The 16,390-nt window shown below is 41.7% G+C and overlaps 1 protein-coding gene across 1 annotated transcript in view; it reads left to right on the top strand.

Moving 5' to 3' along the window:
- The window catches only part of GUCY1A2 (guanylate cyclase 1 soluble subunit alpha 2), a 150,831-nt gene extending 134,727 nt beyond the window's left edge, over positions 1-16,104 (top strand). The window contains exon 8 of the mRNA XM_028726190.2: positions 7,733-16,104. Coding sequence (XP_028582023.2) covers positions 7,733-7,940 — 208 coding nt within the window. The 3' untranslated portion in view covers positions 7,941-16,104. The remainder of the gene's footprint in view (positions 1-7,732) is intronic.
- Positions 16,105-16,390: the final 286 nt, after the last annotated feature.

Raw genomic sequence — 16,390 nt, 5'->3', positions numbered from 1 at the left:
ATTCAGTCAACAAAATGCAACAAAAAAGTGACCAACATCTCCTTGTTAGGAGTCACCAACATGATGCCCGCCAGATGGTGTTGGACTATAACTCTCCTCCTGCTTGATGAAGGGCCCTGGTGGCTATGGCTGATGGGAGTCCAGCGTCTTTTGGAAGGCACTATGTCATCTACCCTTGGGCTAGATGGGAAATAGAGCAAGCAGGTGGAGGAAGAAAATGTTGGCTGATGGTGAAGCCATGGAGTCTGCATCTGATCACAGTCGTAAAGATGGAACGTGGGAGGAGGTAGCAGACATTCAAATGAGGCTCCCTTGGGTGCTTTGCATGTTTCAGAATCCACTTTACTTCTTGACAGATAATGCTCCTTCTTGGCTCTTTTGTACATTGTGCAGGAAAAAAATCAGGCTGAGTGAGCAGTATGAAGTGGGTAGAAAAATGGGTATTGACCTCCATTTTCTTTATCTCTGCTGAGGTTAAATTCCAAGAAAGAACAAAGGGTGTGCGGAGGTATGGAGTTATAGGCCAATGCCAGCAATTCTTCTAAATATTTACTAGCTTTTTGTTAATTGTACAAAGCACAAACATATTATGTTTACTTACCTAGGAGCACTGCAGGCATACCCACAAGATACCTACGTTTCTCTTTTTATCTTGTGGAATTATAGAGCTTTGTACAGGAAGAAAACATTTTTTTATGTGAGCTTCAGGTAAAAAAGAAAAACCTAGGAGAACACACAAAGTATAATTTTTGCAGACTGCCAAGGTTTAAAAAGAGCTTAATTTCCTATGGGCTAATTCATACCACTACCACTTCGGGGTCATAATTGTTGATCCTTGAGGGATTAAAAGTTCATGCAGTTGTGTGGGTTGGCTGCAATCAATGCTGCCTTTGCCATGAATTTTCCCCACACAACACATTGTTATTTATATAGCACCCTCAGTGCACATTGCACTTCACAGCAGCTTTCCTCAGTCTCTCAAGCAAGAGAAGAGGGTGCTCTTGTGTTTGCAGTTTTCCCACAGGCAGCTGGTTGGCCACTGGGAGAACAGGATATTGAACTAGATGGGCTCTTCATATCTTATGCCCCCCCAGAAGTTGCTGGATCTCAACTCCCATCATCCTTTGGCCATTAGCTATGGTGGCTGGTTCTGATGGCAGATGGGAGCCCATCTGTAGGGTTGGGGAAGGCTGCTTTACAGCAGCAACATTAAAAAAGGTACATCTCTGTCCATAGAATGGCAGCTAACAGGTTGAGGTTGAATCCTGACAAGACAGAAGTACTGTTTTGGGGGGACAGGAGGCGGGCAGGTGTGGAGGATTCCCTGGTCCTGAATGGGGTAACTGTGTCCATGGAGGCACAAGTCAGTTCTGTGTCCAGGGCAGCTGTCTACCAGCTCCATCTGGTATTCAGGCTGAGACCCTACCTGCCCACAGACTCAGAGGTGACTCGGAAACTACAACTAATCCAGAATGTGGCAGCTAGACTGGTGACTAGGAGTGGCCACCAATACCATATAACACTGGTCCTGAAAGCCCTACATTGGCTCCCAGTATATTTCCGAGCAAAATTCAAGGTGTTGGTGCTGAACTTTAAATCCCTAAATGGCCTTAGCCCAGTATACCTGAAGGAGCATCTCTGCTCCCATTGTTCTGCCCAGACACTGAGGTCCAGCTCAGAGGGCCTTCTGGTGGTTCCCTCACTGTGAGAAGCAAAGTTACAGGGAACCAGGCAGAGGACCTGCTCAATAGTGGCACCCGCCCTGTGGAACACCCTCCCATCAGATGTCAAGGAAATAAACAACTATCTGACTTTTAGAAGAAATCTGAAGGCAGCCCTGTTTTGGGAAGTTTTTAATGTTTGACGTTTTATCATATTTTTAGTATTCTGTTGGGAGCCGCCCAGAGTGGGTGGGGAAACCCAGCCAGGTGGGTGGGGTATAAATATTATTATTATTATTATTATTATTATTATTATTATTATTATTATTGTTGTTGTTGTTGTTGTTGTTGTTGTTGCCTGCAATATAGAGGCAGAAACGAGAGGTGCACATCCTAGTACTTGCTTTTCATTTTTGCAGGAGTCTGTCTGCCTCTCTCATAGACAGTGCCGGATTGGGCTCCCTCTTGTCTTTAATGTCTCCCACTGGTAAAACTTCACATCTTAGCCATTGCACATTGCAAGTTATCTTTTGTGTTCAGTATTGGTTCTGTTTTGTTTGTTAAGATATATTGGGGGGGAATCAGTAAAACATTATATATATATTTTTTAAAAACCCCGTGAGGAATGGCAGTCAGACTTCATTAGACTTCATTCATCTTAGACCTCATTAAGACGGTTTATATGGTTGCCTCCACACATTTAGTTTACATGCAGAGTGGGGAGCTTGGTCCATGCTTGCTGGCCCCATCCCCAATGTTGTCACCCCAGTGTTCATGTATTTGTCACAGAGACATAAAAAGAAGAACATCAGTATTAGATTGTAGCCAACTAAATTCTACTCAGTCTAGACCCCTTGGGGGAAATTATGCACTAGAGTGAAACCCAATGTGAACAACTCAGATTCAGAATACACTTTGTGATGGTGGTGACGACGACAATTTATTAGATTTGTGTACCACCCTATACCATAGGCATACACTGAGGTTGTGTTCTGATTTCCCCCCCCCCCCCACAAGTTATAACACAAAATATATCTAATGTATAAAAAGGAGAAAGAAAAACAGTGTCGGAATGAATTTTATCTATTATTTATTTATTATATAAACCATAAATATGCATCTGTCTTGAATGTATATAGACAGCTGCATCTATATAAACATTATTATATTTTTATCTATATCTATGTATATCCAGTGCTTTTTTTCTAAAAAAATAATAATGTTTAGGGGTACTCTCATTTTCCCAATATTGAAATACTGCCCCTCAATGAGGCCAAACTTAGATTCACAAAATGTTTAGGGGTATGCGTACCCCCAGAAAAAAGCACTGTATACAGCTATATACATACTTGCACACTTGCATGCATAGACAAATAGATATAATGCAAAAACAAAAGCTCCAGGAATTTACTGCAGAAAAAAAATCTTGCAGAGAAATCAAGACAGCTTCCTCTGCCCCTTGTCCTGGCAATTAGTGGCTAGCTATGATATCTGTATTGTATAACCGACCAGCCAGTAATTACTCTATCGTATTGCATTTTATAATCCACATTTATGTATTATTCAGGGGCAATAGTGCATGAATTGTTCAGTTGCATGAGAAATCTAATGAGATATAAAACATTTTAAAAATACATGAGCAATCATAATGGGTACTTTATTATCATACAAATAACTTTGGCTGGCTTAGCTTGCTTTTACTTGCAATTTGGGAACTAACTTTTGATCTCAAATCATCAGCATAACAATAATGAGTATAACAACCTTTGCTTGTAACAAAATGCGATGTTTTGGCCAATTAATAATACACAGAGATATACAGTGTGTGCCTGATTTTCACGGTGGATTACAATCTTCTTCCCATTCTAAATGCTGCACAAGGCAGGACAGTGCTCATGTCTGGCAACTGAATGGACTCCCCCCTCCCCAATTCCATTTGCTTGGGGTATATACTGTATATACTGAAGATCTCTTAATTACCTTTGTTGGCCATATGCAACGAAAGTGATTAAGAATGATGGAAAGCTAGAAGCTCTCTCACCCTTCCAGTTACGTTGGGCTTCTGAAAACTGTTCTGCGGCTTAGTGTGGCATGTAGGCAATGGGGAAATCGACGTAAAATCTAAAGAGCAAGTGTGATTTTTCAGTTTGAGTATATGGGGGCTGTGCTCCCCCTGCAAAAAAAAAAAAAAAAAAACAAACACCACAAGGGTCTTTTTAATGTGTGGAATCATCTTCTCTCTGATATGTCAGGTTTTGACACTGGTGTTGTGTTATCACTCTTTGACCTGAAGCTTTTTGGTGGCTCCATTCTCAAGGACCAGGGGGCTGATTCACCTCATCCAATAGTCCTAGGAGTTCCTCATCAGGGGATCCTCACATTGGACTCATGGGTCCATGTGCTCCTCAAGGACTTTGTCTTTTGGGATGTCCAGTATGGCCTTTAAGGACTCATGGCCTGGCACCAAGCCAGGGCTTGGCATGACTAGAGCTCCAGAAGGACCTCTCCAAACTTAAGTGAATGGGCATTTAAATTGCATATGCAATTCAATATTTAAAAAGGGTAAAGTGATGCATGTCAGGGCCCAAGATCCTTGATTGCACATATATGACCGTGGGATTTGAACTGGCAGTAAGTGGCTGGGAATGAAAACTTGGGGTCGTAATGGATGACCGCTTGATGAAGATGTTGGCCCAGAGTGCAGCCGCTGTGAAAAAGACAAATTCCATGCCGAGGACCATTAGAAAAGGAATTGAAAATACAATTGTGCTGATATCCTTAAGTGGGAGGTCACTAGTGCATGAACAGTTTAGCTTGTCCTGCAAGTTTCTCCTGCTGAATAACTGAAATGCAGGATCCCAGCCCTCTTTTGCAGCTTGCCACCTGTGAAAGAGTTGTGAATGGGATATGTAGAACAATTCTTTGTTGGTCTACTTTGAAGTCGGTCCCGTTGGGCTCAATGTACAGAGTGGTTGTTTTTGTTTTACCTTCCATGTCTCAAATACTAGCTTTCCGTATCACATTGCTGTGGAAACTGAGGAGAATATCAATATAGGACATAGCGGTATGCTGTTCAAGGGGGAGAAAAACCCAACTGACTGTGCTAATCCCTTGGGAGGACTTAAAAGAAGCACTTGGGACACCATCCCCTTTCTATACAAAGGGCATCCAGAGTTTCTTACCAGTAACAGGCTTAGGGAAGGATGTATTTTTTACAAGTAGAAAATTCACTTTAAACTACTTAAGTTGTTGAAAGGGTCATGGGTAACACAGTTGTGGCTGTGGAAGCCCATCAAATGAAGAAATAAAAACCTCACATCAGAATTTATAGCCTGTGCTAGCAAGACTGAGAAAAGGAGCCTTGGTGGAAGAGAACTGGTTAATGAGGACTATTAAATAACTTCTTAGTCAACAGTCCTATCTGGTAGTAGCCAAGGCCTGAAGCAGAAAGAAATTGGCTACTTGGCCTGAAAATAAAGCAAAACTACAGATGCCGGGTATCTAACAGTTGCGTATACAGCAAAGCATATATTTTTCTGTAGAAAGCTTTAAGGGGGCATATTTAGTCCGTATTGCTAGCACTAAAATTAAAGCTGTTTCTATTGTTCATGATAAAGAGGACTTGGGAATTCAAGGAGGTTGCATTAACCAAAGGCATATTTGGTACTCTCTCTAGTGTGGTTGATTTATCCAGCTTTATAAACAGTAAACCATCTGCCCCAAAAATCTACACCAGAGCTTTCCAAACTGTGTGTCGCAACACATTAGTGAGTCGGCTACAGTGTGTAGGTGTGTCGTGCGAACGCTCCCTGTGCTTCTCCCGGGGCTGGAAAGGGGTTAGTTTAACCTGCGGTTTGCTAGTAAAACCGAATTGGTGTGTTGCGAAGTGATGCATGTCTCAAAAGTGTGTCACCAATATGAAAAGTTTGGAAAGCTCTGATCTACACTTATCAGCACAAGACAAAGTGAGCAACTGGGATTTTGAACCCTGGTCTCTCAGGTCAACCAATCAGTTCATGCTTTTTAAATATAGTGATAGCAATATTCCTATTTTTGCTTCAACCCACAACCTCATGGCAACCATTATGGGTCAATCCTTGCAGCAGCCATTTTGTGGCTGGTGCTCACAACATCCTCTCAAAATTCTAAATGGGCCCCTGAGCCCAGAAAATTTGGTGATCACTGATCTATTCTATTCTTGATCGACTTGAGTAATGTAATAGTTGTATTACGCCACTAACAATGGTAGAGTCATGAATAAAAGAGTATTGGACTAGCAGGTAAATTAATTGTTCAAAACAGGCCAAATGCAAACACGTCTACTGTCAAATGTATTTCTGTATTTACTGATGTTCACCTGTTATGGTAGATATCTCATAAGCTTGATACCCCAATATCTGAATCTACTAAGGCTAAATTGTATATTAACTGAATTTTCTTCCCCATAGAAACATGTTCTACTTGCTGTAATCTTTCAGTTAGCATTCATATATATAGGTGATATATTTTAACAGCTTTTAGGTCCATTTTGTATAAACAGTTATTAGGTCCATTTTTTTCTGAAAATGGGGGAAAGCAGCAAGAAATGGATTTGGCTAGCATCTGAATATTTTGTGAATGCAGTTCTTGTTTGCTGAGGGTATATATCACCAGCTGAAGCCGTATGACTCCTACAGAAAACATTCGGGGATTATACTGGCTTTTTGCAGAAATGTAAGCTTCCATATAATTTTTACAGCTGAAAGAATGGATTTTGCTATCAAGCTCAAGGGACCTGCTTGGGCTCAGCATAATGGTCTGAGACTTGCAAGGTCCCTGGCAGGGACGGCTGTTTCCAAAACACTTAATCCCCAAGCAGATACTTATTTATCCCACACAGCTCCTCTTGAGATAGAGTGTGTGTGCATTTCTACTTTTGGCAGTCTTTGCATTGCCTCTCATACCCTTACAGGATCTGTCTGGCCTCTGTATGGATAACATATTGACTATGCTGTACGGTAGCACAGAATCCTCTACCAGCAGTGGAAACTGTGCCGTGAGCGCCTTTATTTCTTGCCATAGGAATAAAACCTGCTCAAAACCTTTGAACAAAAAGAATACTTTTCCAATATTGTATTGGCAAATACAGACAAGCTGTGAGTCAGAAAGATTGGGGAGGGGTGTCTCTCCAGTTCAATTAGCCATATTGGTCATCTCTCGCCAAAACAGAGTTGGGCCATTGGCTCAGGCATGGTTCCTAAATTTCTATTTCTAAAGCAAATGGAACCATTCCAAATCCAAAGCACACACAGCACGATTCCACATAGTTTAATGTGTTAGCTTTTAGGCAATCTTTCCTAATTTAGTTCCACACTTTGGCAGGGAAAGGGGAGGTGCCGGATGCTGAGATTTCCAGATTTAGCTATGTTCTCTTATAACTAAGGGTATAATGGTGCAGCTACTCATACTCTTGGGTAAGACTGATTATCTAGACCCATTTCAGTCTGGGTCCCCCAAACTGGTTGGAGGATCAAATTGGCCCTGGTGGATGACCTTTATTAGGAGAGAAACAGAGTGTGTGACATCACTGTTTCTCCTTGATCTCACAGAGGATTTGGATACCATAGGCCAGGCCATGGTATACTCTTGGATCACCTCCATGTTAGGAGTTGGAGGCACTGTGGTTCTGCTCCTACCTTCATGATCAATTTCAGTGAATAACATTGCCTTTGGGTCCCCTTCTAACTGAGCTGTAGGGTTCCGCAAGGCATTATTCTGCCCTCAATGCTACTTGACATCTATATGAAGCCATTGGAGACAGTCATTAGGAGATTTGAGGAGCAGTATTGAATGAATGAATGAATGAATGAATGAATGAATGAATGAATGAATATATGAACATGGATTGCTCAATCTGCTGTTGCCAATTGTTGTTACCAAGTGGCTAACTGACACTACATTTTGTGCAGAAATTATGAAAATGTTTAATCTTCTGAGCCTTGTAAAGTTGGTCTGCATTGTAGTTTGAGAACTGCAATTCAACACTGATTTTTTGTTTAATCTCTCCTCCCTTCCTCCCCATCCATCCCCAGGCTTCTGAAAAAGGAAGAGAATTTTATCTTCATTCCTCGATCCCGTGAAGAGCTTCCAGACAACTTTCCAAAGGAAATCCCTGGGATTTGTTATTTCCTGGAGGTCAGAACTGGTCAGAAGCAGCCAAAGTCCTCTGTCACATCTGCCAGAGTGAGAAAGATTTCCTACAACATTGGCACCATGTTCCTCCGGGAAACGAGCCTATGAGGCCTGCTGCAGATCAAAGACTCATCAAAAAAGCACAAACCCAGAACTGGGTCATGACAGGAGAGAGGAGATTCTTTCTGTTTCACTGCATTGTTCCAAGCAAGCAGTAAAAGCTCCGTGAAATGTCAGGCAATAATTCTTTTTAAAGGTGGGTGACTGCAGTCCATAAACAAACTGGAAAGGGTCAAGGGAGGGAGCAGGGGTTTTTATTTTTTAATCAAATTAAAACAAAATACCTTTCTGTTGCCAGAGCTACTGTTGGCCATAAATATCAATGTGGTAAAAAGAAGAAGAATCCAGATTGAGTTGCTATTAATGAGGGAGGCGTTCCACAAAGCATTGGGCCTCTTCTGCAAGGCCCGTTGAAATAAATGGAGCATTTGGTACATTGCTTTGTTCTGTTCCAAAACAGGTGGGCATTTCCTTTTATCTGACGATGTAGTACCCCTGCTACTTCTTTAAACATCCAGCATTCACACCAACAGAATCGGGGTGGGCCCCCTTCACATGCATCTGTGAAATGCATGTAAGAGTCACGGTAGCGGTACTTGGTGAATTGCTCTCAGAAGTTGCACCAGCTAAACTGATTATGATGCATTCCTGCGTTGAAAGGAAGGTTACCTAAATATGCTTCTTGGTATTTTTTTATTTTTAAAAAACAACACTTCATACAAATACTGTAGAGATCATTTATAATCATCTCAGCAGGAGGAATTATAATTCTGCATATAATATCATAGGGATTTTGTCTACTTTTTATACATTTCATTATCTGGACTATATTTCACAAGGTGTATCAGATGTGAGGCTAGGCTACTCCTGTATATTTTCTGCCATCTATCTGTCAAAGCTGCTGCTGCTGCTGCTGCTGCTGCTTCTTCTTCTTCTTCTTCTTCTTCTTCTTCTTCTTCGAAATGCAATTTTGCTGCGGGGGGGGGGGCTTTGCAAGAGCTACACTTCGATCATTTTCATTTTCTGTTTAGTAGATGTTTATGTCTTGCATATTTAAACTGATGTTCAATATTTGTCCCGCTAGTAATGTTATGTCCTGGCATCAGAACAATGCAAGCAAAGTAGTTATTTTCATACTCATTGATTGGTATATTATTGGAAATCCTAAAGCCCCAAAGTAAAGTACAGTGGTGCCCTGCAAGACAAATGCCTCGCAAGACGAAAAACTCGCTAGATGAAAGGGTTTTCCGTTTTTTGAGTCGTTCCGCAAGACGAATTTCCCTATGAGCTTGCTTCGCAAGACGAAATGTCTTGCGAGTTCTTGCGAGTTTGTTTCCTTTTTCTTAAAGCCGCTAAGCAGCTAAGCCGTTAATAGCCGCTAAGCCGCTAATAGCCGCTAAGCCGCTAATAGCTGTGCTTTGCAAGACAAAAAAACCGCAAGACGAAGAGACTCGCGGAACGGATTAATTTCGTCTTGTGAGGCACCACTGTAATTGTCCTTTGTAATGAAACGTGCCTAAACGTAGGTGGTCCAACATCATGACCTCATTGTGCTCTGAACTTCTCCCAAGCTTCCAGCTATCATTGAGGGGCATAAGATACCTGTTGCCACTGGCTTTGCATTTCCAGTTACTAACATGGGTAGAATATCCAGTTATTAATGTTGGCGGGGTGGGGACAATCCATCTGTTACGTTGATTCTCATCGTTCAGTTTCTCAAGATTTGATATATTTTTAGAAGTATCCCCTCAAAATACCTTTCATGTTCTGCATAAGTCCTGGTGCCATTAATATCCTTGAGACTACTCTAGAGTAAGCAGTTTGAGGACTGTAGTCTAGCTACTGCTTTGATCAGCAGTAAAATTTCACTTGTATATGTAGATAATTTCATGTTCATTTTTCATGCGGGCTAATTCAGTAAGAGATTTTCATTTACAAAATTGTAGTGTTCCTTTGCATCAGCAGTGCGTCATGCCAAGCCAAACTTTAATATACTCTGAAGAACATAAAACCATGCATGGGGCTTTACTCGTGAAATCACAACTCGGTGAAGAATTTAGAACTCAGAACTGGTAAAGGGACGGATTCTTGAAAAATTGCCCATTTAGCCTGTTGCAGCAAAAACAACAAAGATCTTGTGCCATCTTAGAAACTTAGGCTGTAATCCTATACACACTTAACTTGGGAGTAAGTCCCATTGAATTCAGTGGGATTTATCTTTGGGAAGACATGTGCATTAGAAGATTTATTGTGGCATAAGCAGGGTTGGCCCAATTACAAAGAAGAATGAGAATGTCTCAAGTGGTCAGCACAAGGGGCAGTGAATTTGCGATTGGACCCCCTGCTCACTTCGTTATTAGCTGGGTTGGCTGCCCATCAGCCCCTCTCACTCCACCCAACGAGGCAAGAGTCTTGGCGCCCTACTCCTCCCCCCTGCCTCATCCTCCCCCCTGCCTCATCCCACAGGGCAAGGCCTTTTGGGTGAGGTAGGCAGGAGACTGCCTAAGGCAAATCACAGTGGCTAAAGAGACTGTTATAAACATGGAATGCCACAGAGGGCCCCCTTGGGTGAGGTGAGGAAGGAAGGGTGGAGAGGGAACAGTGGAGAAGACATCAACACCAACACTTTCTTGGGAGCAAGAGAAAGGACGGGAAGTAAGGAAGGATGGCAGGAGGGAAGATGAGGATGCCATCAGCAAAACCTCAATGAAGAGGGGGAAGTGGTGATGGCAGAGCCAGTGCCTGCCTCAGGTGGTGCAACCCCTTGCGCTAGACCTAAGCATAAGCTTTTGTAGACTAGGGTCCACTTCTGTTGCTGCCACATAGTGATGTGTGGAGAGCTCGGCTAACAGGAAGAAGATCCCCAAGCCCTTCCCCTTTGGACATTGGTACCCAACTTCAAGCCAAGGCCATCTTCTGGGGGGGGGGGGCAACAGATATCTGTTGCCACTGTTTTGCAATAAAATAAAATAAATTGCTCCATGGAGAAGCAGCTCCCATCATTGTAAAAAAGAGGCCAAGTATGGGTTGGGAACATAAAGGCCAGATGGAGGACCTTTGTTGAATTAATTCTTGGATTTGATCGATTGTGTTTGAGATTGTTTTGACATGCATTTGGATTTGACTTGTTTTACATTCTGATATATGCTGTGTTTTGTTCTAATGGCATTCCTTCAGATATTTTGTGTTAACAGAGCTGGGGTGGTAGTACTTTTTTGCTGTTGGCGGTTTTGGGCTTTCTTTTGAACCAAAGCTGAGTGGGGGAGTTTGAACTGTGTACAATGCCTTGAGCTCCTTGGAGGAAAATGTGGGGTAAAAATGTAAATAAATAGCCAATCACGCAAGAGGGAGCATTCTGCTTCTGAGATTGCTGTGCAGGGCAAAAGTGTATACACTATAAAAACTGGCGTTTTCTGGAACATGTGGGCTCTGCATCCCCCTGGGATTTGAAACCAAACACTTCCATTTTCCCTCTATATTTATGGATGGATAGGCAGAGATATACATGCACAAGATAATGTTTCATGCATCCAACAAAGTGCTCTCTAGTCTACAAAAGCTGATGCCACGATGCATCTTGTTAGTCTTTAATGTGCCACAAAACTCTTGGCTATCTTGCATTGAAGCAATTCAACACAATTCCAATGGAACCTTGATGATTTATGCCCTGTGTGATCCTAGATACCCGAAGGTGAAGCATAGAACATACTGTATTTCTCTGGTATTGCGTCCCTGGAGCTTTCTTGACAGTTAAAGAGGTGGCTGGCATATTACTTCTGCAATGGTAACTTGAGCAGAATGCTAATTTGAAGATGAATGTTGCCCGTGTCTTACAGATGAACACACAAGTGCAAGTTTGTACAGCAGTTCTGAAGTTTAAAAGCAGAACTGAAATTTAAGCTGAAGTCAAAGGTTTTGGAGGATGCTGTGTTCTTCGCTGCAAAGAGTGTGTTTCTTCTGAGAACAAGGTTTTTCTCTAGATTCATTCATTTACAGCAAATGTTCTCAAGCAGTGAGTTGTGGGCACAGCCATCTCCCAGACCCCCTTCCCCTGTTGATGGGTCCGGGTCACCATGTGCATTGTTTGGTCCAGCAGGCAGTTTTCCTAATCCATCCTCATGACTGAACCACCCACTCAGGACATCGGTGAGGGTACCATATCCATTGCAAGCTTGATATCCCTTTCCCAGGCCTGGGGCTTTCCAGACATTTCAGCCAACATGGCCAATGGTCAGGGAGGATAGGAATTTTACTTTGAAACATCCAGATAGTGTCATGATGGGAAGTTCTGCCTTAAAATATATTGTGATTAATATCAGTTGAGAGTGGAAATAGAACCCCTGATGATAGGGATAATAAAATAAGGAATAACTAGGAATAAGATAATAAAAAGTCATTTACACACTTGCTTGGAAGCAAGTCCCATGGAACCCAGTTCAACTTACTTTTGAGTAGACATGCATAGGATTGCCTTGTTAGAAGTCTCTTTTTGTAAACTGGCCACAGATGATGCTCTATCAATATCGGTCATTTTTCTCAGAACAAGCTAACTTTCCACCTCCACCCCCATTGATCAAAAATTAGAGGTTCTTCATTGCTGTCCACCCTCTAACAGTGCAAAATTAGCCATATTACCTTTGGTTCAAAATCTGTTTTCATAAGGTGCAAGGCAGGGCTTGAAGTATTCCTGTGTCAAAGGTTGTACGTTTTCCCATACATTGTAGCCATTCATAGCAGAGTCTCAAGTCAATATCACATTTTTGTTTTTTCACTTTTAGCACAGCAGATTACCTCTGAGAAAGCTGTTGGTTGCTCCTTTATCCAGCAATATGCAAGCTATTAGCAGATAGACTGGAGGGGGTTGCATCTTATACTACTTTTGAATCTCTAAACTGGAGTCATCATGGAACCAATTTTGCAGTGAAATAGCTTCATTTAGATATGAACTTTAAAAATTTGCTTCTGAGTACTGAGCTTCCAACACACACATGGTCCCAACAATGAAAATCATTATGATTATGGAAATCACAGGGACAGTGGGAACAAAATCTACCAAGCATTATGGCTATGTAATCTCCTCCATTCATTGCATTAGGATTTGCAGGGGCCTTCTGTTCAACCTCAGTTATAATTAAGGGACGTTGCATGGCAACATTGCTTGGTGAATTGTTCCCATTGTTTCTAGACAGGTAGAGAGACTAGGAATACTAATTCCTTTGAACAATAGTGTCCAGGAGGTAGGAGTGATGGTCCTGAATGGGGAAAAAAGCAGAACCACTATAATCACAGAGATCAGTGCAAAACCTAAACAATTGGGTATCATCATCTCCATGGAGATAATGGCTGTGTTTGCAAATAAATCAACTCTCTCAAAAGAAAGAATAGCTTCCCACAAAGAGCCTGCAGACAGTGCTTTTTATATATAAGCATCTTCAAATGCGACACCTCCCAGGCACCCATTTTCAGTGCATTGTACCAAGTGATGTGCTTCCGTATTATGACAACCAAAGTTCCTTTGGGGGCACGTTTCTCTAGCTCATTGTGTGAGGGAAGCTGGAGCGTATTGCCAGTCTTGCCTTTTTATACTTTATATACTGGCTGCAATGGCCAGATTATTTAATATCTTGAAGAGAAAAGCATGGACATTTTTCATTAAATCAAGAATGACCTTCCCGCCCCCCAGCTTTAACTAAACAGATGCTGTGGACCATATGGTTCAGTTGCCCCTCGTTGCGAGAGACATTTCGGATTCAGCAAAGCTCTGTGGCTTTCTAAGTGCTGGAAGGCTGTTCAAATTGCAAGGTGTGAGCAGGCAGTGTTTTGCAAAACTTATCAAAAGGAAGTAAGGCAACATTTTAGAATGTAAATGAATGCAGTACTATCCAAATGAGAGATATGCTAAGGCATTATCTCTGCTTGCTAGGACAATTTACTACATTAGCACCTTTCAGTGGCACACCATCCAAGTTCTGAATTATAGGCTTGTTGGTCTTGCCTTTGGGACCTATGAGTGGAGTAGATGTTAGATCACTAACTCCATGCATCTAGGAGCTTTAAAAAGAAGGCAGTCTAATCAAGACCTACGCTTGAGAAAACTAAAGCTCAGAACTTGTTGCAACATAATCACATTTCAGTCATACATGACAATAATGCTATCTGATTTTCATGTTTCCAATACAGTGGCAAGGAGTCCATTTCTAAAGCATGTGCTACAATAGGATGTCTTTGTGCATACCCATGAAATGTACCCCTTAGGTTGAAATAGATATTATGGTTTATTGTTGATTATTTCTACAGGACTCACAGTGTACAGAATGCTGTACTGTCGTCATCTCAGCAACCTTGTAGGGCAGGTATAGCCAACACGGTGGCCTATAGATGCTGTTGGACTACAACGCCCATCATTCCTGACCATTAGCCATGCTGGATGGGGCTGATGGGAGATGCAGCCCAACATCTGCAGAGCACCACATTGGCTACCCACGCTAGACCCTGTGCTGTAGGGCCACTCAGATCAAATCAAGCAAAGATTTGAACTTTGATCTTACACAGATCAAAACCACTAGTAGTGTTCCCTCTCAGAATATTCCAAGTCTTCCTAACCAAATCATCTCATTCAGAATGCTTTAAAACTAAATTGAACTGCAGGCTTATAAAGTAAGTTTTGCCAAGGCAGGCTCTGGTGCCCTCAAGCTTTTCACATGTTTGTTACTTACATATAGCTCTTGCCAGGGTGCACTCAAGCAGAAGTCAATATGCAGACTTACATGGGAGAAAGCCTCATTGCATTGGGGCATCCATAGCACTTTGGTTAGTCCCTCTGCATTGCTCTCGTCGGATTTAGCCATGCCTAACTGGCAGGGTTGCATCTTTTAACTTCTGATGGTGCCTCTCATCTTCTGAACTATCTGGACATCTGCATCTTACACTGCGGATGGCATGTATGTCACTTGCAGTTCTATATAAAATCTTAATTTACCTAAGACATCCCTATGACGTTCTTATAAATCCTAGAGATCAACACACAGATGATGCCCTTCAAACAAGCCAGTATGTCTCCAGGCAGAGACTATGTGGGGAGGGACATTTATACAATTCCCAGGCACTACACTCTAGATTGCCATGGATTTTAGGCTTTCTGTTAAATTATCTTTTTAAATTGGTAGCAAACCGGAGGATTTAATATCTCCACACACACATTACTCACATGCATCAAGTAACTGTGTTGGAAATAATTGGGGAAATCTGTTTATAGATTGCAGGATTGGCTTCCATGGAGATTTTTGGAAAAATGTTGAACAGGTGTTATTTTAGAATGCTTACTAAATACAGTATTTTTGTCTTGAAACATGGGTCTAAACTAGACCCACTGAGTATTTGCAAACTCTACTAAATCTCATCTGCTGTCCCATACCTCTTAATGTATAGGAACATAGGAAGCTGCCTTATATTAGTGGCAGACCACTGGTCCATCTAGATCAGTTTTGTCTACACTGGCTGGCAGCAGCTCTCCAGGGTTTCAGGCAGGAGGCTCTCCCAGCCCAAACTGGAGGTGCCAGGGATTGAACCTGGGATCGTTTACATGCGAGACAGATACTCTACCACTGAGCTATGGCCCTTCCCAATATATCCTATCTTATTTCACAATGGCCAGTAGGTGTCAGAGCCTTCTCCAGTCCCTATTGGTGCCAGAAAAATAAATCATATCAAGAATGGATTATTGGCAGATGGCACTAGGATTGGCATAAAACATTTACCACTGGTAAGTGGTATGTCACACCTGCCAGAATTGAGAAGAAGGAAATTTAAGCAGTGCATCCACATGCCACCTGTCCATTTTAGGTCAGTGCCATTATTTTGATCACTTTCAGGTGTGTTATAATCACTTACATATTTATGGGTCACTCTCTAGCCATTCTTGTAATTCTTTGTAATATATCAAGTACTCAACATTCAGCAAATCTGCCAAACATCACTAAGAGACTCAACCATCATTTACAAAGCAAAGCAAATGCAGTTGAATAAATGTTGCAAGATGAGTAGAAGTATCCCATTGGGGGGGAAATGTACTTTTTAGTAGGGCTTGACATATCCATTCATTTTTGTATGTGTTCTCCTATCTGTCCATTCTGCCATGTTTCCACATCATTCTGCAAGTTAAAATAATATTTGCGCAAAAATAATACATTTAAATATGTGCTTTTAAAATTTATTTTGTTCTGGTTTTTTTTAAAGAACAACAACTGAGAACTTAATCAGAACATTTGGGAAGTGGGAATGCTGGTGGATAACTTAAGTTCAGATCAATGCATTAGTCTAGGAAGTTGGGGATCAGGTCAGTTCATATCAGAATTTGAAAAGGATGAATTCCTCAAACATCCCACTTTCTAAGGATCTAAGTCATCCTTGGTATCAGTAATAACACTGTTTGGCCAGCACAGTCATTTAAGTGCTCTGATCCCATAGCTCTTGAATTCACTTATTTAAACATCACTTTA

The sequence above is a fragment of the Podarcis muralis genome, chromosome 4 (genome assembly GCF_964188315.1).
Source record: "Podarcis muralis chromosome 4, rPodMur119.hap1.1, whole genome shotgun sequence".
Classification (NCBI taxonomy): Eukaryota; Metazoa; Chordata; class Lepidosauria; order Squamata; family Lacertidae; genus Podarcis; species Podarcis muralis.
This window is presented reverse-complemented; position numbering and strand designations above follow the sequence as displayed.